Raw genomic sequence first — 26472 nt, forward strand, 5'->3', positions numbered from 1 at the left:
GCGGGGCCGGACCGCGGTGCCCAGCGGGCCGCGCCGCGAGGCGGGGCGCGGAGGCGGGGTGCCGCGGGGGCAGGCGGCGGGCGGGCTCCTTCTTTGGCCATGAGCGGGACGCCGGCATTCGGCCGCCGCCGCCGCCTGCGGGACGCGGGGAGGGAGCGGCCGCCGCCGCCGGCAGCGGGCGAGCGCTATGGCCCAGGCTAAGATCAGCGCCAAGGCGAGCGAGGGCGCGCCGCAGCAGCAGCAGCAGCAGCCGTGCGCCGGGCAGCTCCGAGGCCGATTCTACCGCTCCACCTCCATGGCGGACCGCTCCAGCCGCCTGCTCGAGAACCTGGACCAGCTGGAGCTCAGGTGGGGCCGGAGCGGCGGGGATCGCGGGTCCGGGAGGGAGGGAAGGAGGGGTCGGCCGGGCCCGGCGGGATACCCCGCTGCCGGGAGGGGCTGCCCGCCGCCCGGGGCCGTGCGCGCGGGTGCGTGGAAGGAGGCGTTTTTGTGCGAGAAACGGATTTTCCCGACCCGACGGGTTTAACGGCAGGCCGCTGCTCTGTGGGAAGGTGCCGGGAGCTCGGAGGTAAAGGAGTGCGGTAACGCTCGTGCCTCGCTCAGCCCGGGCACCGAGCACGGCGAGCTTCCGCGCTTCCAAACCCTCCGTGTGCGCGCCGTGTTGCCCGCACTGACGTCTGCCTCTCCGAAACCTTCAGCTGTGATACAGACGGCGCTGCACTCTGTGTGCGGTTGTATTTTTTAGTAGCTCCGGATACAGCCCGTGTTTCACCACTGCCCGGGTGAGGTGGGCGCCGCGGATCACGCAGCAGTCCCACACAGCCCGCGTTGCATTGATCGGCTCTCAGAGCCACTCGGGATGCTTCCAGGTCTTTCTGTAATTACAGAGCCCCGTGAGAGCTGGGTTTTTCCCTTTCTGCCTGCATCGCTTTGCATTATTCAGCAGGCAGCTCCGCGGAGCAGCGTGTTATCCTTTCACCGATCAAATCTCCTCGCAGCTCTTCTCAGGCTTCTCTGGATTTGACTAAACAAAGTCACAGCCTGCAAACAAGTCTCACTGCTGGCATCCAGATGGAGTGCGGCAGTGTGTAATTACAAAATGCTGTGCTCGATAAGCAGGACAGTATGCAAAAGTGGGTTTTAAATGTGCTGAGCAACTCTGACACAAAGCAGACAGTTTGGTTAGCCAGAAATGAGGGCCAAAATGAAACCCTCCTGCTTGCCGTGGGCCTTTCAGAGAGGCATATTTCTAAGTGTGGAATGATGGCAGAATAGAGGCAAGGTGCTCTGATTAAAGAAGTCAGCCAAGTTTTGGTTTTCCTGTGTGTGAGTAGTGAGGGTGCTTCACTTTAAAGCCATTTGAATGTCAGGAGGAAGATTGCTCGGGCTGCAGATGGTGTGGCTGAGCTGCAGCCCTGCAGGATGTGACTTGTGGATGTCACCAGTGGGAACTGCCATAGCACACCACGGAGTTGTTGAGGGGCTGCACGAAGGACTTGGCCGTGAGGTGACCTAAGGCTGGCTGGGCCTCAGCAGCCCGCATCCCTTTGGGAGGAGCTGTTCCAAGCTGCCCTCCCTTCCCTGCCTCCCCCAGGGCTATGATGGGCTGCCGTGGGCTGGTACCCGCCAGCACGCTGCCATAGGGGTGCACGGCTCCTTGGGGCGTTGCAGTTCCTGCCAGTATTTGAGGCACCTCCGGGAGCTGCTGCTGGGTGGTGCCCAGGTTTGGGCCCCCGCTGCATCAGAGGGGCACTGCAGGCGTTGGTGAAGGCTCAGGACGTGCCGCTGCCCCAGCTTGCTGTGCGGTGCCAAGGGATCTCACAGCCGTTGGAAGCAGCTCTCTGTTTATGAGTCACTGTGTTCCGATGGCCACGTTAAATGGACGTGCAGTTCCAGGTCTAACGATGCACAAACACAGACACCTGCTTTTGTTTTCTTTCTTTCCCTTTGTAACTTCTTGTACCTTTTGTTCTCTGCTGGATTAGCCCTTTTCCCACTGCTCATTTTCATGAACCCCGGCCCAGCAGGAGCAGCTGAGGACAGCGGGCTGCAGGGTCCCACTTGGCCTTGGCACTTTGGCTGAGCTCTGTTTCAGGAAAAAAGCCGAGGCCTCACTGAGCGTTCCTGATTCCTTTTGGAAATGCACCTCCACCTCCAGCAAGTGAGCTGCAGTGCACTATTTCTGCAAGCCCATGGCTGATGCGTTATTGCAGCTGTCCCAGGAAAGCGGATATCACGTTTCTGCTCGCGGAACAAAGCGCGGGTCGGCCCACCTGTTCCTCCGGGGAATGCTCTGCTCATGTCCATGGCATGCAGGGAAGAACATCTCATCGCTCTCAGACCAAGGGAAGTCAGAAGCGAAGAATGGTTCTTTTAGTCTCAGATGATCCATGGAGTACTGAGCTAATGCTCAAAGCAACAGATACACTCCAGTAAGAATGTGATTGGATTTTTTCACCCAGCAGAAAGAAGCTCATACTGCTGCACTCACCACAGTAATGCACAGACCTGAGAGCCTTCTACGAGGAGAGGAGGCTGCCGGGAGCAGGGTCTGCCTTAGGCACTGTGCCCTGCTGCCAGGAGAGCTGGCTGGGTAGGGGCAGTGCAGGAGGCCACAGAAATGGCTGCTGATGTGACAGGGTGTGTAATCCTGTCTGTCAATCCGATACCCCCTTGTGACCTTTCCTGGCCCCCTTCTCTGTGGGCAGAGATATATATTGCCAGTTCAGATTGTATTGACATATGGTGATTTATTTTCTTTCTTCCTCTCTCTCTCTTTTTTTTTTTTTTTTTTTTTAAGAAAGTCATTCACTGAAATATCTGGTGGTAGGAACTCAAACCATCGCCTTGATGAAGCCTGCCCAGCATCTCCTCAGCACATATCCCTACCTGTCTTTCTACCTACCCAGGCTGCTGGTTCCTCAAGCAGTCCTGTCCTTCTTGGGCTCCATCTCCCCATAGCTACATCTATGCCTTTCTCAGTCCTTTTCTCCTGTCCTCTGAGTGCATTTCTCAGACTCATGGCTCAACTCCAGAAGCCAGCCCTGCATGTTTCTGAGTGAATCCTCACAGGTTCTCATGGTCTGCTCCTCTGGTGCTGCTGGGTGGTTATAAAGGGAGCCTATAAACAGAAAGGGAATCAACTCTTTGAAAGGGTAGATAACAGCAGGACAAGGGGAAATGGTTTGAAGTTGAGGGAGGGAAGATTTAGGTTGGATGTCAGGGGGAAGTTCTTTACAGAGAGTGGTGAGGTGCTGGAACAGGCTGCCCAGAGAGGCTGTGGATGCCCCGTCCCTGGAGGTGTTCAAGGCCAGATTGGATGGGGCCCTAGGCAGCCTGGTCCAGTGTTAAATGGAGAGGTTGGTGGCCCTGCATGTGGCAGGGGGTTGGAGCTTCACGATCCTTCAGGTCCCTTCCATCCTCGCCATTCTGTGATTCTGTGATTTCCTCAGCAGTGGTGCTGGGAGCCAGGTGGGGATCAAAGTGCTGGGCTCTGCAGGTCTGTCAAAGCTGAGGTTGTTTTGTAGGGTTCTCCAGGCCTGGCGTTCTGCTAGCAATTGGTCAAACTGGACATTTTTGGACATGGGAGAGAGGAAGCTGTGAGATGCTGCTCTCCTGTCCCTTCCTTTGGGATGTGCTTGGTTACAGAGCAGGTGTGTGTGGGGCTGCTATTCGTGGATGCAAACACTAAAACATGAAAATCCCAGGGGCACTCTGCAGAGTGGTTAGAATAATTCCCAGGAAGTCGTTATCGCAAATAAATCAGTTCTCAAGATTTGGTTATAAACTTACGTCAATCAAAGGTGTGATTGGTAATTTTTTTTGGTACACAATCGTTGTCTCTGACAATCTGGCTTTGTAGGCCTTGAACTGATACCTTGATCTTGGAAGCAGCATTATTTTAGGCACTCACTTTGGAAATAATCCCAGTCAGAGCGTGTGCTGCTGGGCTGCTTTTGCACTGCTTGTAGGGCTCAGCAGAGCTCAATGAGGGCAGACCTTTGCTTTTTAAGTCAGGACAGTGCCAGACCTGATTTGATGTAAAAATGCTGTTAAAAGTGAAATTCTGCACTTCTAATTTTAAGCTTTCTGGGGACCAAAATGGACTTTCCAAGCTGTGACAGTGCTATTTTTTTTAAAAGGCACGGTGAGGCATGTATGAAATTATAGCTAGACTTCCTAAATTACAAAGCGCTGACATCTGAAGTATGAAGTGACTCCACCTGCCTTATTACTCTTACTAACCCATCCAAAATAACAATTAAGAATATTTGCCCTTGGCAAGAATTTGCATTGCATTAACTTTTCCCATTCCTCCTCACATTAACATGAAAGGGAGGGCCTGAAGCGTGTGCTTTCACTGGGTAACTCAGCTTAAAGATTTTGTAAAACAGAGCCATTCCATGAGCTCAGCGTGTGTGAGGTATGAGAATTGAAGGCAGTGAGTTCCTGGCCCCACTGCCTCCTTCCTCTTTCCAGCACCTCCTTTCCCATGACCCCTGCTGCCTGCCAGCCCGTGGGGAAGGAGCACCGGCTGGTCCCGTCCAGCAGAATCCGTCGATGACCGTCGCCATCCTGTGGCCGTGCCCAGCTGTGGTGCTGAGAGGAGCACGGCTCACTGGTGCCCAGCAATTGAGTTAGCGAGGCTAGGAGGAAAGAGAAGTGCTTGTCAAGCAAATGGCCAGCGAAGAGCACTGTAAAGCAAGGAAGAGGAATGAACTGGATTACCAGTGCTTTGGTTTGCTTCTGCTTTCTGTCTAGACTTAACAAACGTGTCAGGCTGGCTGCATTTCCTGGCTGTTTGTAGCATCGAGGTCTCTGAGCTGTGTTGAAAGCAGCCCAAGCAGTTGGCCAGGCTCGTGTGATGTTTTGCTTGGACCTCTGGGAGTCTCTGCAAGCGCCCAACTTTGTTCTGCAGGTGCAGTCAGGAAGGTGCCTCCCCTGGCCCTGCTCTCCTAGGCAGCTGTTGTCCTTGTGCTGCTCCGGGTGACATCGCTCTGAGCAAAAGCCCTCTCCTAAAAGCCGTGGCAGGGAACAAGCCATGGGTTATGGATGGAGACCCAAGTTTCTCGTGTAGTACTGTCATATGCTGGAGACCAGACTGTTGCACTGTGCATGGTGAAGAGTGGCAGTTCCACAGCACACAGCTGGGCAGCTCTCTGGCTGAACAGCTCATGGCACAGTGGTGCCTCGTGTCCGTCCCCTTGGCAGCACTGTGCCACGTGTCAGTTTCAGCACGGTGAGTCGTGCAGGGAAAGGGTTTGATTTCAGGATGGCTCAACTGCGTGCTTTCCTGCAAGCCCAGAAATAGGAGCTGACCAGAATGGAGCTTCATCCTCTGTGAGTCACAGAGCCTCCTGCCAGTTTGCTGCATCTCTTATGGAGAGAAACAAACCACAGTGACGTGAATGCAGGCGCTTGGCAGGACAGCCCCATAAAGGCAACAGAACACGCTCACCTTGCCTGTCTCTCCCGTTCCTCTCTCCCTGTGGTTCCTCACAAAGGAGCTGTAGGGTTTCAAAGCCGTCCTTGGGTTTGACAGTCCGTGGGGCCTGGAGCTGGGTGGTAGTGCTCCTTCCCTGGAAGATCTATGGGAGCAGAGCCCAGGACCTGGGGCAGAGGGGCCTCACTCTCGGCTGAGAGCCGATGGCAATCCACAGTTTTGTGTGGAGCCAGGATGCAGGGATGGGTGTAGCTGGGCTGAATACTCGGACTGGCTGTGCAGTAGGATGCAACAGTGCTATTGGTAAAACAAATTATTTAAGATTGTAATTGCTGGTTGTTTTTTATTTATTGGCTCATTTGTTCACTTTTTAAATGATGTTGTGTCTTGAAAAATGAAGTTCTTATATAGGAGGAGGTCATGGAGTCAGAGAGCCGGGACCACAGATATTTGCGAGCTGATTGCACTTGCAGTGGGGTTCTTTTATTGATATTTTTTTTTCAGTTAAAGATCCTGGCAGATCCTAAAGATCCTTTGTTCTAATATTGAAAGACTTTGTTTGGTTTAACTATGCCCAGGGTAGAGGCTTTCCGTGACGCAGCATCTGCTATGGAACAAGAAAAAGAAACCCTGCTAGAAATGATCCACAACATACAGAACAGCCAGGACATGAGGCACATCAGTGAAGGTGAGAAGCTGCTTTGCCATCCCCTTCTGACTGCCCTAAAAACAGAAGAGCAAGGGGAGCTGCTTCAGTGCTAAAGGCACCATGCTGGAGCTGGCTGAGGATACCGAAGGGCCGTGCCTCACTCTGAGGTCCCCTTTTCCTTTTTGTTAATGGCCCCTAACTGCATCTGGTAGGCAAAATACTCTTCTGTCTGTGGCCTTTCATGGTGCTGTATTTTATGCTCTTCCTCACAGGGGCATTGAGGGTCCGTCCCTCACGTGCCTGCTTTCATCATGGTTAATGCTTGCTGATATGATGCTTTGCTTTAATGTGACAGAGCAAACACTGTATCAGCAGCGGAAAAAACATTGCTTCTACCTTTCATAAAGCTTACAACCTAATTTCAGCACAAAAGACACAGCCTCTGTGACATGGGTGGGACTCAGGCAGATAGATTTAAAAACTCTGGCCCCTGGAAATCTCACTGATTGTGGCTTCTTAAAAAAAAAGAAACAACAAACATCCGTGTTGGAAAATGGCAGCACTGTGCTTGTCTCGGTGATGTAATTGGCACTGGAAGACGTTAGCCAATAACGTAGGATACCTTCTGCTTTCGCTTTAGGTGAGAGAGAAGAACTTAACCTGACCGCCAACCGCCTGATGGGCCGAACGCTCACTGTGGAGGTTTCCGTCGAAACCATCCGGAACGCCCAGCAGCAGGAGTCCCTCCTGCACGCCACCAAGATGATCGATGAAATCGTCAACAAGCTCCTGGATGATTTGGAAGACGCCAAAATCCGCTTACTGTCACTTTATGGTGCGTGCACGTCTGACGTGCCGGCGGGACCCATCGATCAGAAATTTCAGTCCGTTGTCATTGGATGTGCTATTGAGGATCAGAAGAAGATCAAAAGAAGGTTAGAGACTCTGCTCCGAAACCTGGAGAATTCTGAGAAGTCCATCACGTTGCTGGAGCATCAGAAATCCTCTCTGCGGCAGTCTTGCAACACCAAACAGGATTAAACTGCCTCGTGGCTACTTCTGGCAAACCACAGAGTGATCAAGTCTCCATAAAAGCACACGGAAGCTAAGGAAGATCCCTGTTTACAAGTACACGCGCATACACACATACACATGCTCCACGGTATCTTGGATTGCAAGGTGCAGGCATTCTATGGGTTTCGGTAGCATTGGCATTTTATTTCAGCAATAAGGAATGCTATCGTGATTTCTTCTGTAGAGTTGATACTGCTCTGTTGCAAGTTGTAACGTGCTTCTGCTGAACTGTCAGAATCAATCAAAATCTTGCCTGTCCTTCATTCTCCTCCTTTTCTTAAAAAAACAACTACAGTTGTTTTGTCATATAGTGAGGTACCAACTTTTCTCTGCTCTATACATAGTGTGTGAAATAGACTTTTGGGGGAAAAAAAGACAAATCGTGGCAATAAACAACAGCAACAACAAATCAATAAACTGTATATTGTATTTTCATAAACAACACAATGTCTTACTCATTACGGCACTGTTCATCAGACTTAGAAGAGAACGACAGCTCCTGCGTGTGTCCAAGGAGGCTCAGAGCCCCACTGAGCAGCCTGTCGTTCAGCTGTTAGTCCACTGAAGGGCAGCATTCTGGCAGGGCGGCTGCACTGCTCAGTCCTGACCTGATCTCCAATCCAAGCCCGGCCATTGGTGCTATGGAAGGGAAGAGCAGTGAGGGCAGCTGCAGTGCCCTGGGTGTGAGGAAGCCTCCACACCTGAAGCGGCGCTCTCACAGCACCCACCCAAGCTGGGAACTCACCTCAGGTCCCTCTGCACAGCCACCGAGCTCTGTGCCTCTGACCTGTGCTGTATGCATGGTGTGGGGACGCCCACCCTGTGCTCTGGGAGCTTCCAGCCCCACAAGGGCATCGCTGCTGCCGCTCGTGGGCAGAAGGTGGCATTGAGGTGGGGACCTACAAATGTCTTCAGCTATGAGACTGTGCCTACTTCCCACAATAATTATAACTATACATGAAAGGTTCTCAGAAATTGCAACGTGGAATACTTAACGTTGAAAATAGCATAGAGATATTTAGAATATTTTTTCAATTTATACATATATATATATTTTATGGCCATTATAGGGTATTCAGGAGGGCTTTTTTCTTCTCTCCTACTGAAACCCTCTTCCCTGCATCAATTGCTACAAGTGTTTTTATAGCGCTCACTCACTGGTAAAACTGGCTAGCAAAGCCAAGCAATGAAAACAAAGCAACTCAAGGACAAAATGAAGTCATCATCACCTCAGCAGCTGAGATGATAGTGTAGACTCAACTTATTTTGGCTTAAGATACTCGTTATTTTGTTAAATCATTTCCAATTTGCCTTCCACTTTCCCAAACCCTGTGTCATCAGCACCACACAGGTTCAGGAACACATCCACTATTGCTATAAGCAGACATGCCTCATCCATTACAGATCCCATGGTACGGAACAATCCAGCTTTAAAGCTGGCAGTACTGTCTGAAGTGTCTCTTACACGGCTGTAAGCCATGGCAAAAATATCTGCTATGCTTTCTGCTCCTTTCATACTGGCTCTCCAACATACATCCCTTTTAAAGAAGCTTAAAGCAGCCAAACATAGCTGGCAACACAAGTGATAGAAACCAAGAAAAAAAAATGTATTAAAGTTGTTATTTTTTAAGGACTATCTGTCGTCAGAACGAAAACAGTTGATAAGGCTCAGCAGGCATAAGACAACTGGGTGTAAGAAAGGCAGTGAAGCTGCCCTTTCTTTCCTGAGCACTCAAACAAGGCTGTGCTCCACCTTCCAGCTTGTGTCAGTCCTGAAAACAAGACTGAAAGCACCAGGCTGTTCCTGGTGGTTACCTTGGGCCTGGCAGTAGAAGCTGCCCCAAGCAGCCATCTGGCTTCCAAAGCTGAGCACAGTGCTGTTGCACAGCACGCAAAAGCCCCACCTCAACAGTGTGACAGCTTCAGTCTTCATGAGGCCTTCGCTTAACAGCAGGTGAGCACTCAGCTCTGACCTCAAAACGCTCAGCACAAACAGGTGAGTTTTCTCACATTTCTGCTTCCCTAAAACACTGCTAAACACACCAACACTGCTAAATAATTCTGAATGGGGTGTTAGGCAAGTACATGGTTTCTGTGTGTGCTAAACTGCACGCAAGAGGAAGCAGCGCTGTATTACTTTCCAGATTCCTGAGATACCTGAGTAAGAGGCAGACACAGATGCCACGAGTTCTATTTTACTTTAGATGAAATTAAGCATGAAAATCAATGCACTGGTTACCTCTGTTTGCGCTCAGAAAATGCATCAGACCTATTAATAGGTTGCTAATTTAAGCCCCGTCACTGTTAGCCAGATCAATTATGAAAACTAAAAAGTCCTCAGGGAGCAGAACAGAATCCATATTTTCTGTTGGAGTTCTGTGTGAATAAAAAGAAGAGGCAGGAGCTCAGTGAACATGTCTTGATTGGCTGGGGATGCCCACGCTGCTCTGAGGAGGTGGGTGGGTGCCTGTGCCCTGTGCTCCCCTGGATCCCAGCTGCTGGCAGTGTACAAAGTAGACATGGGCACAGGTTTCTGGGCAGACACTGGTTGCACAACTGAGGGGTTACAACAATTTCTTGCTATTTAATACACTGACACTTTAATATGACCACAAAAACAGCAATGTGTAATCAGATCAAGCAGTACTCAGAGAAACATTTAAGTCACCCAACACAACAACCAGTGTCACTTACAGGAGCAGCAGAATTGACCTGTAGGAATTTTACAGGAACAGCATACACAGAATATTCATTTTTAAACATTTATTTTACCACTTGAGAATTTACTGAAAGATAGGTTGAGTTTTTTTCTAAAAATATACTACATTTACTTGAGTTTGTGAAGGTGACAAACACAGTTATGTACACATCTGCTTTAGCCATTTAGATCACGTGAACTTGCCAGTAAGATTCAGTCATGTATTAGTAGCAATGAGTCCTTATCTTTGCAATGACAACAGCATTTCTCCTGGCCCAGATCTTTGGGTTTGCTTTTGTTGTGTTTGTTTTTTAGCAACTTCAGGTGGTTGCTGAGCCATGCTTGCGTCAGGAGAGGAAAAACCACTCACTCCACAAATTATTGATCAGTGTCACCCTCCTACCAGAAACCTGAGAGCAAGCTTAGCACAAGGGTGCACCTGGTCGGGAGGTGGCTCAGATGGACCTTGTCTTCAGCACGGAACTGAGAGTTTCTCACGTTTTACCACAGCACTTTTCATCTTGGTACTTCCTGCATTTTTTTCTGCCATGAGTTTTGATTACCTTTTAGGATGCTCCATTTAGCAGAAGTACTTTCTTCGGCCAATACCACTTGGGCATAAAAAAATGATACGTGCAATAGTCACTTCCTACCAGAGGTATGGTGGTGTTGATGAAGTCAAGCTTCTTGGACCGACTCTTGCTCTCTGTTTTGCATACAGTTTGATTTCAGGAACTACAGCCTTAGCCAGAGGCTGGTGATTAGATTTAGGGACTTAGGTACCAAGCAGCAGGTTTGTTCATTTGATATATGACTGAATTCCTGCATTCTGGCAGTGCAAGTAATTAATTCTGTTACTCATTAACTGGTAGCTATTAGCTCATTCACTGGCATTGTGCATGCACCCAGGTGTAACCTCAAAGCCATACAATGCATTCAGCCACTCAATTCCTTTTAGAATAATGTTCATCTACAGAAGTGATGCAAAGAAAAACGTCAGATGTGCCCAACATCGAAAACAACAAAGAGACTGGTTTTAACAAAATGAATCAGGAAATTAGACTGACAGTAATTTGGACATTTTGATCACAAAGGGTAAATCTCACCTTAAGTAATGCTGAAAATAAGAAACTCCAGAATTGTGTGTGTGTGTGTGTGTGTGTGGTTGACATAAAAAGAAATATTCCACTTCAGACAAGCCCAAAAATCTCAACGTGCCCAATCTTACAACTCTGAGATTTGTTATTTCTAGCTGGAAATGCATCCCTGGCACTGCTGCTGTGCACCCAACGACGCCTCACTCACCAGGAGAGCACCCATTCACTGAATGGATGTCATGTGGGAGCAGCAGATGCTTTAGAGTCGGGCCCTTTAGTGAATGCTTACTTCACTGAAGTGTTCTACCCACCTTAGCTTTATCAACTAAAAGCAAAGAATTTTGCCAAGAGCTAAATAAAATATCCAGCGAGCTACTAAGAGATGTCGGTGGATAACAGGAGTTCACTTAGCTCAGGCTCTAAGAATAAAACTTTGACTTGTGATAGGCACGTGTGCACAGAGCACAGAATGCTGACCTGCCGCAGGTGTCACAGAGGATTGTATTCTCTTCCACCTTGCAGGCACAGAAGGGTGGTTAAAACATGGCGTTTTCATGAGACCACTGAATGGAGGAGGGGGCAATGTTTGTAACTAAAGTTATTCACACACAACAACATGAATGCCGGAAGTGTCGGCACGTCTCCTCATCCAGAAGTCAAACGGCTCTCCCACTGAGCAGTGGCATGGATACATATGGATGCCTGCCACATGCAAGGCATCTGCTTCACATCTGCACACTAAAACTACAGGGATAAAAAGTACACTTTGAAGCAGTGCTTATGCAGAGTAATCTCCAGAAAAAATGCTGATTTGGACAGTCTCCACCTCAGTCAGAGTGGAAATTAAGCACTGCAAATCACAACAAAGAAGGAGCCACTTCAGCTTATGATGGGAGTGAAATTCAAACTTCCTGTTGCCCAGCACCTGAAACAGATATTCCTAGATGAAAGCATGTGTGTACTAAATTTCAGTGTATCCTAAATGTAGCAAGTCTCTCATCTATGAAAATTTCCATTGAGTTTTCACTCTTGAAATAGTTTATAGCAAAGGACCTTCAGTACAAATGGCTTATGTAATCATACAATGTCTGATGAATGATGTGTCAGTACAAATGGTTGTTACACATAAAGATTTTTCAGTACTCTGTACAAAGTCGAACAAGGCAAGAAAAATGCTTCAGACACTTTGTGAGTTCGTATGCTTTTTCAGGAAAAACAAATATAATGGTTAAACTCTCAAACAGACAATGAAACGTAAAAGTTTCCATATTAAAAACAGTTGACAAAATTCCTAATGCACACCTTCTACCCTACATCCTGAAGTTGTAAGACGGCCCCATTATGTACAATCATAGGTCTTTTTGTTTCCATACCTTAAGTTCCTTACCTAAAACGTTACAAGTAGGAGTTGACTCCATTTATACATACGTACAGTGATTAAATGCACTTCTTAAAAATAAAGGCATCTATCCAAGAGAGAATACAGGAAACGTTCAGGTGAAGAACACATTTTGCTGCAACAGCAAAGGGTACCAAGCGCCTGCAGGACCGCCTTCTTGCCAGCAACTGGAGATGCTGTGGCAGCTTGCCAGAGACACAAAGGTACTCGGTAGAAAGTCTAATAGAGTAAACATCAAATACAGCGTTCAGAGATCTGTAGTGTTTGTGCACAACTTGCCACCCACTTCTTTCCCTGCGGACAGTGGGACAAGAGTACATCACAGTTCTCATCCTCATCGACTTAGAAATAAAATAAGTCAGGCTTCCTATATGAATTCACACAGTGAAAAGTCCTTCCTCCAAAAATATACAGGATCAGTCGAGTCATTCTCACTCTCATACACTGTTTAAAAAACTATTAAAATTCTGATTTTTTTTTTTCAAGCAGCATATTTTGCATTTGTCACTGGCAGGTTTGATATAGAAATCCTAGAAAGTTAAAATTATATAATACAATACAAAACCATGTAAACAAAATGGGTATTTCTAAAAGGCATGCATGCTCTTGTAGAGGATTAAAAAGTGTTTATTTTTGGTAAATAAGAGATATCTTGCTTAGCATTTTTAAGAGCACCGTAGTGATTTAGGAACCTAAACCCAAATCTCTTTAATTTTGATTTGGGCTCCTAAATGTCTAAATCAGTTCTATAAAATTACTTACGTACTTTGAAAATTGTTTTGCCATGTCTCCGATCTTGCAGAATTAGATTCTCTGTAAGTAGCAGCAACAACGTTAAGGAATGTCTCATTACTGCAAATCAGTAATTAGCTGTGTGTTTTGGATCCTCTGCAACCTGGTTTGCAGGACTACAAGAAATTTCTCCAAAGAAGATAAGTATTTTGTGACACCTTGCAAGTTCCTTTGTCATGGATGGTACAGGACACAGCAATCACACTTGGACAGGAATATGACTGTTCCATCTGGATATCTATTAGTGTCAAACACTTATTTGATCAACCTGTTAAGACTGAGGAAAGCCAAACTTACAAGAACATCTGCAATGCAGCATTAGGTAAAAAGAAGGAGCGTTTTTGGCACTGTCTATTTTTAAATCTAAGCGTTCAGGCCCAAGTATAGCAAGTTCAACACACACAGCAGCAGCTGGGAAAGCCTCATCTGAAAGGTAACATTTTAAAAGGAAAAATTCTTGTGAAGATGCTATTTCATCATCAGTAGCTGACCTCCACGTGTTGAATACACCCGAATTTAGCAAAAGTATTCATACCCAACATTTACATACATACCTCACAAACATACATGTAACAGGAGCATATCGAACTGACAGAACCACCAGAATCCACGCTAACAGAGAAAGGCATACAATGTGATGTCTTCACTTTGCTCTTCTGCTAACTTCTTAGTGTGCTGGCTAACCAATGCTGACACTTCCTTTGAAATTTAGACATGAAGTTGTTTATCTTGGGCCACAATGTTACAGTCTGTACCTATGTGTGTGTATTATCTTTACTTTACAGGTGCTTCTCAATTCTGCAAAGCCTAGTTTATAGCTCTATAAATAATTCCTTCAAAATGGAGAAGTTTGCTTAATAATTGTTAAAAAAGTGCACGGGGCAGCCACAGTTCTGCGCTTTGCCGCCAGGTGTCTCACTCTACACACCAAAAAACACTGCATCAGCAATTTTAGATAAATCCACCAAGCAAGGATCCCATAGGCACAAGATTTGCTAAAGCACTGGTAAAATACCTCTAAAGCTTTACTCTGCATTCAATTGCACAACTTGATCCCATTCACGTTTACTCTTCTCTTTTCCCTCCAAAAGCAGTCTAAGGTATGCTGCAGTTGCTAAAAAGACTTCTGCTTTTCTTGGTTCTCTGTTTGTTTGGTCTGAGGTTGATGACATCTCCGCCGTTAAGGGTGTCAGAATTCTGGTTGGGGTGACTCCCAATGGCTGTATTGAAAACACCTACAGAAATTGAAGGCAAGAAGAGCATTTGTATTTCTTCCCTCCCTGCAGTATAACACATTAACACCTAAGATGCACCAGTTACTAACTCATGGTAGTTCACCTCAGAGGTATCTACAAAACAAAACAAGAAACCAAAACATTTACCTGTTTTTCTGGTCAATTTTGCAACTAAGTTTGAAGTAGAGCCAGGTGGTATGACTGGCCAGGCAGTATTTAAAGCTAGTATACAACACCTGTGTGTATGTGTGTAATTCAAAGGGAGCACGTGCACTCATCCAAGTAAGTGCATGCTACTAATTGCATGGCAACAAAATTATGCTTAGCTGAGTAATACACAGAAACATAGCCATTTTGAAGTTAGAAACTGCTGGGATAAAGCTATGGAAGAATGACTGAATAAAAATGAAGTGATTTAAAGAAAATGAAGAAACTCAGGCTTTGTTAAGGGCTGCAGAAGTTTGGTGTTGTTCTACTCAAGACAAAGTTTACAAGACCTTTTTATTATGTGCCAAATTCTTTCATAGTGAGTCTTTTACCAAAACAAATGACACCAACACTAATTGCATTAAAGAAACCCAGCAAATACCCCTTCTCAAATCCTCAGACAACATTTAGAAGAATTTAATAAAAGGACAGTAGCCAAACATTAGCTAGAAACTTCACTCCAGCTATTTGGCAATCTTGTAACTGCAGTCACAGAGCTATTTTACAAAAGGAAAGGAGAGGACATATTAAGACAGGAAGGCAGTTATCAGACCACAACCACCATATGACTCCTTAAGGCAGCAGATGAGACCACAAATGTTGATGGCATAAAATACATAAAATACAGTCTTTGGAGTTTTGTGTTTGTGTGCGTGTGATTTCTTACAGCATACATACCAATCTTGTTGCTGCTTGTATGTACTAGTTCTGGTTCTTCAGCTGTTTGCTGCTTGAGCCTTTGAAGATATTTATCAGCCAAATACTTAAAAACTGGAATGGTAAAAAAAAGGTACATCAGAGTACACTTAAAAATAATACCTATATCAGGAACACCACCCTAATATCAACTGCTGCTTGCTGACCAAAGCCCATTTCACACACCAGGTTTAACACAATCTAAGGATTCCTTCTTGGCAGGCCGACGTACCTGGCCAGGACCCAAACGAGTCAATGTCAATCCAGATTTGAATATATGCATTAAATAGTGAGACTTGGGAATTACTAAGGTACCACCAACAGACAAATCACTGCAACAGATTCTAATTTTAGTGTACTTTATTTTAATATAACTGAACTATGAAATAATTTATACAAATTGTTTCTTAACTATTAACAATCAATCACAAATTAATCTGTTCAACAATTCGTACATTGCAATAATTGAGCTTCTATGTATGCACTTTTAAGAGCCCACTGCTCACTGACAGTCAGTAGGGCCAAGAAGCCCAGAAAACATCGGCACTTCTAAATATTGAAGCCCTGCATCATTCATGAAATAGAAGGGAAACATGTACACAAAGAAACTGCCATGTCACAGTGATATCAAGCAACTGAAGAGATAAGAAGGATTGCCAACAGCATGCAAAAGCAACAAGGAGATACAGTGAGGACAGGACAGACAGCACCTCTGCCTGCCTCCTACCTTCGGTTACGTTGAGGTCCTCCTTCACAGAAGCTCGGTAGAACCTTAACTTCAGCTTTTTTGCCAGTGCTTCTGCCTCTTCGCTGCACAACAGAAAACGACTCCATGAATACTAATTTCTATTGTTTGTCATCATAAATATTGATTTCTAGCATTTGCTCTTACAGACAAAACACTTTGTGTCAGAGTGAATGTGGTAACTTAGTAAGCTAAGAAGCTCAGTCAAAACAAAAATGCTGATTCTTAATTTCTTCGTGGTATTTTACATGCAGTACTGTAAGGAACAAAAACAATTGCATTGCAGTGTTTATTGACTTTATTCCCAAGGGTCCTAAGGCGGCTGGCAGTGAAATAAAAAAGAAAGAGGCTGCAATTAACAGATCACTACAACAGAACAATTACTACTGTAAAGTCAATTTAAACAAAAAGTGCTTCTTAATTTTTTAAATAAAGCAGAAGAGTTATTTGTTTTCTGTGAAGGGAAAGGCAATTTGTGCTAAATTTTAAGGAAAAGGTGAGGAAACATGAGAACTTCACTACAGGAAATCAAGAAAGATGGAGCTACTGAGGCAGAGGGTGCGTTCAGAGAACAAAACACGAGTGATGTGCCAGAAATACAGGAGGAGTTAAAATGTGATTTTGCTTTTTGTTTGAAAAATCCTCAGTATTCTTTGCAGAAGGAGTAGAAGCTGACTTATGTCATCAGTGAGAGCAAACAGAATAAAGCAAGCCAGTGCAGGAAATGACAAAAAGAAGAATTAATGCACACCTCTCAGGAAGATGGTAGCAATAACAAAGTGGAGAATGATAAATCATGACATGTTTTCCAAAGGATATTATATTGTGGCAAATAGAAGCTAGCATTTGTTAAGCTAATTTTATGGCGGTAATGAAACTGAACATATAGACAGAGGCAGAATGAACAGACAGTAAAATCTGTAAATAAAAATATAACCAACCAGCATCAGCAACAGTCAGTTTGAGAATATTAACAGACACAGATTTCTATAGTTACAATATTTGATAAAAATGAGCAATAAAAACAAACTGAAGGAAAGCAGAGCAAAGAATATTAAGATACTTATTCAAACAGCTTGTTTCAAACCTCTTGACCATTTCAGCAGGCCTTCACTAATCAAACTGCACAATGCACAGCAGTTTAGCAGCAGAAGTAAGCTTTAGCAGGAGAGGAAGTTAACATAGTCTTACGATTTTTGATTAGATTAAAAAAAAAATCGTATTGTGGCACAAGGAAACTCTTGGTGATTTTGCTCCATTTTTCAGGTTGCTATTTCAGAAGAAGGAATAAAGCTGAGAGAAGCTTCCTACCTGGGCAAACATCTGCCCAAGTAACTGCACTCCTGAAGGAATACCAGCACCTGTGCTTCCAAGGCATGTCTGGACGCTGGGCTTTGGTTTGATAATCTACAGACCAAAGTCTTCACCAGGAGCCCTGCTTGTGGCAGGGGGTTGAAACTAGATGATCATCATGGTCCTTTTCAACCCCTTCTCTATGATTCATTCTATGAACTCCCACAGACTTTTTTTAAGCATTTGTATAGAGGGGCAATACATTGCTCTTTAAAGGAGGAGATAAAAATCTTACTTCTTTATACAAGAGTCATCCAGAAGATCAATCTTATTCTGCACAAGAACTGTGGGAATGTCTCCAACTTCAGTCATCACTTTTTCCTTCCAGGTAGGGATTGCTTTGAAGGACTCTCTGTCAGTTGTAGAAAACACGAGAACACAGGCCTGGGCTCCTAAAAATACACAGACTGATTACAAATGCATAAAAATCAACATTCAAAATCATATTGAATATATGTAAAGTACGAGAGGTTTCTCCACTAAAAGTCCCCTTTTGCCACCAGCCTGTGATGAGCCAATGATTAGGAAACTCCCCAGATGAAAAGCACTAAGCTGCCATGTTATTTCCACCATTATGCCCAGACTCAGCTACCCTTCAAACCATTTCCAACAAGGTGCACGTGCGCAGGGGAAGGAAGAGGAAGGGTTTTGGAAAAGACTGGAAAAAGAGAAAGAGAAGTTTGCTTACTGCTCACTTTTTCAGATAGCTTAGGTGGGTGCCAAAACAGCAAATATTATTCATTCTTCAATATCTGTAAAGTGCAGTTCATGCTATTCTTTATGCTACAGTAATTTGGACTTTGAAAGTCAGAGAACTTGAAATAACCCCAGCTTGTCTACCTTAATGGAAGTTTTCCTACATTCTTTAAACACTCACATGTCTTTAAGACCCTTCTGAATTTGTTTTATACAGAATAAAAACTACCCTCAGAATTCCAGATTAAGCTCTACCAGCAAACAGCAGCAATGCAGTCTTTCATAATCCTCTCTATCTCATTACTTGTATTTTAAAAATCTGCTTGTTTTCCCTAGTGTTCACATCATATTCTAACCTGATGCGCTTCCACTCAAGACCCTGCAAGGTATCTGCAAATTATTTTTCCTTCCAAGGCTGGTTACTTTGTCACTACTGAATTTGCACATCATCTCGCCATCGAGATTAATAAAGCCTCTCAAGCTCTTGGAGCTGCTAGAGACGGGAATGTTTGAAGGGCCCTCACCACCTGCAAGCACCTCCTTGCTCAGTTTTAAGACTAACAAATGGAGTTTTTCACTCCAGGAACTTTTACTCCAGCTCTCTTTCCATTCATTCCTTCTGAATGCTAAAACACAGCAATAACGTGGCAATAAAGTTTAGAGGGAGAAGTCCCAGCATTTCTGTAAGTAAAAAGAGGGTGGCTTACAACATCATATTGCCTTATTCAGTTTATATGTAAAGCTTCTACAGTGCAGTGGACAGGGACAGTGAAGATAATAGTCAGCTTGGCCATAGTGCTTTTTAAAAAGAATCATACAATGGTGTCTAACTAGGAGTCACAGTGAGATGCTTTTGGGGCCTTCCAGACTCCAATATTTGAAGGTTTCTGCCAGGAAGTTATTTCAACAAAGTGTCCTTCATAATCAACTACACCAGAGTGTCAACAATGGCAAATGATACACACGCATGTAATGGTGTACTTCCAAACTTCTGCTGGAGGTTTTGATCGCTGGCTTCTAAGAAATGCCAGAATTTACTAATCCAATAATTCTGAAAAATACTTACTTAAGAAGAGAATAAAACATGGCTTTAATATGGCTTCAGATCTCAGCAAAAGGACAGAGGCCTTACTAGGTCCATTCTTTTCATAGAATCACAAAATGGCCAGGGTTGGAAGGGACCTCAAGGATCAACGAAGCTCCAACCCTGCTGTCATATGCAGGGCCACCAACCTCTCCATTTAACACTGGACCAGGCTGCCCAGGGCCCCATCCAATCTGGCCTTGAACAGATGTCTCCCTCTGGGGACAGGGCATCCACAACCTCTCTGAGCAGCCTGTTCCAGCACCTCACCACACTCTCTGTAAAAACTTAAATTTTAACTTTTCATCTTCCAAGAACACTGCTAAATACTCAATATTTTATCAATTTAAGTTTAAGAAACTATAATATCTGTGTAGGAGCTCCAGAAAAAAAAAGAAAAAAAAACACACAAAAAAACAGGATTTAGGCATATAAACACCATTCTATATTTAGTAAATGGCAGCATCTAAGAGGGTCAATAACATTAGTATCTCACTGACCCACACCAAATGGAATCCTACACTACTTGAGAGGTTGCATATAACAACAAATACCAGTAGCAAAGGCACAGGACAACATCAGACAGAAACAGAACAGCTGAAACCAGCAGGTCTTCTGCACATATTTAAAGTTCTTTTGGAAGAAACTGTTTCATAAATCTTTGTCAGGTACTAAGGAAAAAGGACACTGGATTTCTTTCTGTGTGATTACTACTTTGATAATCCTCATCTCGTTATTTAAGAAGGTTTTTCAGCTGGCTGGACTCACTGATCAGACAGCCATACCTAGGCTGATTCAGGAAAAAAATACCACTAGTACCAGCATCTCTACTTGATGCAAGCAGAGCAAAAGCCTGACAGCTGAGGGGCCTCAAAAATGCTCAGCAAACTGCATCATCCTCATAGACTATGTAACCATATTTTCTCCTTTTATAACAACACACTGATTATATAACAGAAAACATATAAAGAAATTCCTTGCCATAGATGAACACAAGGATGAGCACACACACAAGAATTTATATCTGGAACCTATTTGTTTCACTCTTCTGTTCTTGCCCTTACTTACAAGCAGCTGAATAGCAGACTAATGAGTAAGATGCATCCCTTCCATCAAAAACCTACCAAGTGTCTGCTCAAGGCAGCAGTGGTAGTGTTTGGAGGAGAATGCAAGCAGTAAGAAGTCATCAATACTACCTTGAAAGATCTGTAGAGTGAACGCAAGGCATGCTGCTGCTAATGACAGCCACTTGTGTATTTGCTTAGCATATAAATGAAGCACCAACCTGCTGAGAGAATGCCTGGTTCACACAGGACACAAAAAAGTGTAACTTGTGAGAAGATGAATGAATGCAGCACAAAATAGAAAAATATACATATACAAAGCTTCCTTCAACTCTTTCAATTTAAGTTTTTGGACGGCTTGAGTCCTGGCATGGTACATGATCATAGGTATGCAGCAGTGCTGGCTGCACATCATCACCTGGACAATAAAACCACATGACAGATCTGGTGTCAGCTCTAAATTTATTCCTCTGCTAGGCTGAATGAATTCAGTCCTTGGACAAGGGCTCAGAAACAGAAGCATTTATTGTATTGTCATGGATAAGCACCTGATTCCTGAAGAACAGACAATGCACAATGTTCCAGGAGAGTATGTAACCCTCACTGTAATGATAGCAGTCAGTGGGACAGAGATCTGAACGAGGTGCAGACCTTGGAGTAACAGCCAACACTTGCTCTATCTTCCTTACAGGCATCCTCCCCTTATCAGCAATAGAATGCACCAAAATCCTTGTACTTACAAAGTAAACTTGATCTTTAGCTTTATAACACTGTGCTTGCAGACCTGTTGCTAAACAGAAATTCCATTCCAGCCTCTTAAAATTTCCCTTGTCCTTCAAAGTTTAGTGCAGAATAGTCACTGCATCGAACAGCTCAGCATAGTTAAGATATCCATCGCATAATTTGCAACATGTATCCACAGGATGACTACCTGCTGCTCCACAACAGCCTCTTCAATACAAAAATCTCAAAGGCAGAGTTCTACCTGCACCGTGAGTCATCAGCAAGACATCAAGATCTCCAGGCAGATTATTTCTTAAACCACCAGTTTTGATGCTAAGGGAGGAGATTGATACTCCATGCTTTAGCATGGCACTGACAGTCATTAGGAGAAAAAAGCTTTGGCTTGAAACAAGTGATAAAGAAGCTCAAAGATAATCAAGTCCTACCTTCTGAAATTTATACGCTCAACTTGTTAGCTGTAAAACAACAGAATGGTCTATTTTCATAGGAGGATAGAAAGAAATAGAAGTTTCTTTTGCTGAAGAAATGATAGCCAACAATCACAAGGGACAGCAGGAAATACTACTTTTTAAAAAAGTAGTTAATCAAAATTACCAGGAAATACAAAAAGCTCAGAAAACTGTAGCACCCTAGAACATTAAGGCATAACTATCAGTCACAACCTGAATTCCCACCCAAAACTCCAGAACAACTGTCTTCAGTTATTTTAAGAGAGCATATTGGATCAAAAATAGGTCATCACATAAAACAAATTAAGTTTGATTTTGAGTTAGATTGCTTGAAATATTATGTAGGAGTTTCTGTATAGACATTTGCCTTGTTCTGGTCTATGCTTTTTTTCAAAGGACAATATTGTATAAAAAGGCACTTAATCATGGAGAAGATTGCACATAAAGGGGAAATACATTCACAGACTGAAAAAGGGGAGCTAAACATACTTTGCAAACACAAAGAATTACTGAAATTCTTAATCCAGAAATAGGAAAATATTTTAAAGACAGGTTCCAAACCCAACCAACTACCAAACATGGTATTTTCACCTCTGTAGTAGGCCTTAGTTATTGCATCAAATTCCTCTTGACCTGCAGTGTCCCATAACATTAGCCTGACATCTTCATCATTAACTCTGAAATAAATGACATGGTTCTGCGATTAATACAAAGCAATTGGCATAGAAGCATTTCCATCTCTACAATTAAAAAATAATGTTAATTTAACATAGTAAAAACTTAGTATTGGTGATGGTTCTACTCCATACTATACCATGATGAAGACTAAATCTGTAGCGTAGATTGTTAGTTAATAAAATCATGCAAATGTTTTATCATAAGCACTTCCACTTCAAATAACTAAAAAGAGAAAATCTCAACAGATGGTAGAGCACACAAGAAACTAGTCAAAAATCTTGGAATAAGAAAGGTTCAAAATTTTAATTTTGATTTACAATTCTAAATCTGTAAGAGAAAAATGAGTTCATGAAATTTTTTACCACAGTTCAAAAGAAAAATCAGCTCCCTTGACTTAGCTTTAGAGACTGCAGGCCTTGTGTTTCAAGTATCCGTCAATCTTAGGATTACAAGAGAACAAACAGAAACAGAGGGGAATGTAAAACTACATAGCATGACATCTGTTTGATACATACTGGATTTGTCTTTCCAGGAAATCTACACCAATAGTTTTCTTGTAGTCCTTTGTAAAGATCCCCTTGCAGTATCGCTGAATCATACTGGACTTCCCAACAGCTCCATTTCCTACCACTACCACCTTGATGGCCACCTCCATGTCCTCTTCCAACATCTCTGCAGCTCAGGTGCCTCTCTGGCTTATTCACCAATCTATCAATCCTGTAAACAAAATAAATAGCTGCGTTCATAAAAATACTGTGAACAGAAGAGGAAAGATGGTTTTACCTTAGGATTCTCAAAGACCACAGAATCACAGAACAGCCTTAAAGAACATCTAGTTTCAAACTCCTGCTGTGGGCAGAGCAGCCCCCCACCAGCTCAGCTGCCCAGTGCTCACCCAGCCTGGCCCTGAGCACCTCCAGGGATGGGGCACCAACATTCTCTGAGTAAAGAATTTCTTCCTAACATCTAACCTCAAATTAAATTAGTTTAAAGCCTTTTCCCCTTGTCCTATCGCTATCAGGCTGTGTAAAAACGCTGGTCCCTCCTGCCTGTAAGCTCCCTTCAAGCGGTGTCAGGCTGCACTCAGCCCTCCCCACAGCTCTCTTCTCCAGCCTCAACCAGCCCAGCTCCCTCAGCCTGACTGCACAGCAGAGCTGCTCCAGCCCTCCCAACGCTTCTGTGGCCTCCTCTGAACCCACTCCAAAACCTTTTAAAAGCAAGAACCCGCCCTAAAATGCTTCTTTTTGAAAACGTTTAAATCTTCACCCGATTGACGCTGGATGCACGCAGCTCTACATTCAAGGCTCCCGCCCCACAACGCAGGATCTCACCCCACACGCAGGGCTGCCCCGCTCCCTTCCGTTCCTTTCGTCCGTGCCCACCGGTACATTAACCAGAGACAGACCCAAACCGCTGAGGTACGCGGGCAAAGGTCACGGCGCAGGCAAGCACATCGGACAGAGAGAGGCTTATGTAAACCAGCACCTCTCGGTGGGAAGATGGAAACGGGAACACCGTCCCGGCTGCAGCCCGTGAGGTGCTCCCGCCCCAGCCCTCCGCCTCTCCCGCCGGCTAACGCTTCCGTACCGCCGTGCTACACACCGCCGCCCGCTCGCTCAGGAAGCGCAGCCGCCGCCCACCCAGGGAGCCCGGCTTCCCCGAGGACCTCACAGGCACCCCCCCGCCAGCGTTCCGCCCTGCCTCGCTCCCCCCCGACCCCACTCTCCCTCTCACCGACTCCTGGAGCGGCGGCGGCTCCGCCTCGGAGACAGCGAGGAAGGGAAGGATGGAGGGAGGGAGGGAGGCGGCGGAGGAAGGGAGACGAGAGGAAACCGCTCGCTGGGGCCGACCCAACCCGGACGCACATCCCGGCTCCCCCGCCCGGAAACGCCGTCAGGACCGCGGTCCTGTCTGGGAGGTGCCCGCCCGCAGCCCCCGCCCCCGGCTCCGCTCGATGCCCCCACAGGGCTGGGTGTCGGGGCCGTAGTACAGCCCAGCTCGCCAAGATCCGCCCTGCACCGCCTGCCTCTGCCCCATCTCCCGAGGGGTCTGTCAGCATCATGGGCTGCCCTCGGGCTTTCCTCTCTCAGGGTAATTATTACAGCCAGATGGTGTTCTGTGCATGGTGTTCTGGGTATTGTCTAGAACTCTTTCCATGTCTGTAAGACATTAGGACAGGGGAATGGTTTGGGTTGGAAAGGACCTCAAAGCCCACCCAGCGCCACCCCCCTGCTGTGGGCAGGGTAGTTCCCCACCAGCTCAGCTGCCCAGAGCCCACCCAGCCTGGCCCTGAGCACCTCCGGGGATGGGGCACCACAGCTCTCTGGGTGGCTGTGCCACTGCATCACCGCCCTTGTAGCACATAACTTCTTCCTTACATCTAATCTAAACCTACCCCCCTTCAGAATAAAGCCATTACCCCTTGTCCTATCACTACATACCCTTGTAAGAAGTCTGTTTTGTGAAGCCACTGAATGTTATAGACTGTTAACGTGCATTGTGCAAAGTGTTAAAGGTTTTGTTCTGCTTCTGAAACATACTCCACTTGTGTTTTTCAAGACGTGAACAAGAGGCTGTATTTGTGTGCTCTTCAAGTGCTTACTTTTGTCTATATAGTTATCTGTGGTGATCATTTGTTTCATGTTTGGTAAAACCTGGTGCCCACAGTTGAGACATGAATTGAGCTTGGTAGGAAATAAAGTGGGGAGACGTGCAAGATGTGAGATAATCTTACTTTGTTACCCACTGTATACTGAATTCCTGTTTTCAAAGCTTTATATAAACAAATATATATAAACAAACTTTTTATAAGGGCAGGTAGCAACAGGATGAGGAGAAATGGTTTTAAACTAGAAGAGGGTAGATTTAGACTAGATATTAGGAAGAATTCTTTACTGTGAGGGTGGTGAGATAATGGAACAGGTTACCCCCAGAGGATGTGGATGTCCCCTCCCTGGAAGCGTTCAAGGCCAGGCTGCATGGGGCTTTGAGCAATCTGGTCTAGAGAGAGGTGTCCCTGCCTATAGCAGGGGGTTGCAACTAGATGATCTTAAAGATCCCTTCCAACTCAAACCATTCTATGATGCTATGAAATTGAGTATGTTTTAGCTTAATTATAATCTTAAGATCTAAGGATGTTCCATTTTTTTTCAGCTGGTGCACTAAAAGGCATTCCCTGACTTAACACACCCTTTTTGTATTGCAAGGCGCATCTGGTTGGCTGCAGAGACCACTTCTGTTACCCAGCCAGCACTTCTGCTATTCATGTGTTACCAAACAACACTCAGGTGTTACCAGTTAAAAGCTTCCTTGCACAACTGAAATGGCTTTATCTCCTCCCAAGGCTACATTTTTGTTCTCAAGAGTGAGTCAGTGTTGTGTATACTTGAATAAATGCCTTTTCAATGAGCACGTTTTGCTGCTGTGCTTCAAAAGAACAGCTAAGCTGTATGCATTGTGTTTATTCTGTTTTGTTTGTGCTAGTCTCAGCAGCTAGGTTGCTAGTCTCAAGGTCTATTCCATGTCACAGCTTTTGTGTGCTAAAAGGCCTTGAATTACTGAACTCTCCCATTAACTTTAAGAGAAAGTTATGTGCATAATGCTAAAGTAATCTTGCATAAACAGCTATGCACATTGGGAAGCAGATCAGTGCTGTGGTAGATGTGCCGAGGTAAGACTGCATCCTACCTTCTACTTTGTATTCCCCTTTATGGGCCTCTGAGAGGTCACGTTAATCCCTTTTTGCTGTACTGTTTCACCAAGGTCACCTGTTCAGACAGTTTTTTCCACGTTTCTCCTATGATTACTGCTTTCTAAGTCAGATTTTACATGAGCATATAATCCATAATAATTTTTTTCCAGATGTATTACATTATACTTAACTACAATTAAATTACTTTCATTGCAAAGCACATCAGGTTGATCTATAAGAGAAAAATAATGCCATCCTTTAATACGGTTATCTGTTTGTTAAATGGCAAGCTTTACTTGAGTATCACTGTCTGTATTATCAATAAAAATGTTAAATAATCTTTCAGTAAGAATCCTTGGAAAGCCAGTTGGAGTCCCTCCAGTTGCTGACTTCTCTGTCACCACAGCTATGTTTTGATATCTCTCAGGGAGCCAATTCAGTGTATCTGCTGTATGCTCTGGTTCCTGGTTTTGGTTTGTGGGTTTTTTTTTGCAACAAAACGTATACATTTCAGCCAATGAAATTCTGAAGAAAAAAAAAACAAAACAAAAACCACCAACCAGCATCTTCTTTATATCTATGAAAATGCAGTGCTTGCTGTACTTAAGTCACTATATCTGTTAATGTGACGAGTGTTTTATCAACAGAATCAGAGAAATTCAGTTGTGTTGCATCAAA

General features: G+C 44.7%; 2 protein-coding genes across 3 annotated transcripts; one reads left to right on the forward strand and one right to left on the reverse strand.

Annotated features, from left to right (window-relative positions):
* The first annotated feature begins 74 nt into the window (after positions 1-74).
* Positions 75-7616, forward strand: BAG2 (BAG cochaperone 2). The gene is made up of 3 exons (XM_048936471.1): positions 75-348; positions 6022-6131; positions 6733-7616. Exons 1-3 carry the CDS (start codon positions 188-190, stop codon positions 7131-7133), a joined length of 672 nt encoding a protein of 223 aa, XP_048792428.1. The 5' UTR covers positions 75-187; the 3' UTR covers positions 7134-7616.
* A 2298-nt stretch (positions 7617-9914) lies between these two features.
* On the reverse strand, positions 9915-24031 carry RAB23 (RAB23, member RAS oncogene family). Of its 2 annotated transcripts, none has more exons than XM_048936469.1 (7): positions 23838-24031; positions 22619-22820; positions 22017-22102; positions 17624-17780; positions 16018-16100; positions 15273-15365; positions 9915-14387 (listed from the first exon to the last, which is right to left on the reverse strand). In XM_048936469.1, exons 2-7 carry the CDS (start codon positions 22771-22773, stop codon positions 14248-14250), a joined length of 714 nt encoding a protein of 237 aa, XP_048792426.1. In that variant the 5' UTR covers positions 22774-22820; positions 23838-24031; the 3' UTR covers positions 9915-14247. The 2 variants fall into 2 exon arrangements, with proteins under 2 accessions (XP_048792426.1, XP_048792427.1); XM_048936470.1 differs by lacking the exon at positions 23838-24031 and adding an exon at positions 23435-23586.
* Between the last annotated feature and the right edge of the window lie 2441 nt (positions 24032-26472).

The sequence above is a fragment of the Lagopus muta genome, chromosome 2 (genome assembly GCF_023343835.1).
Source record: "Lagopus muta isolate bLagMut1 chromosome 2, bLagMut1 primary, whole genome shotgun sequence".
In the NCBI taxonomy this organism is placed as follows: domain Eukaryota; kingdom Metazoa; phylum Chordata; class Aves; order Galliformes; family Phasianidae; genus Lagopus; species Lagopus muta.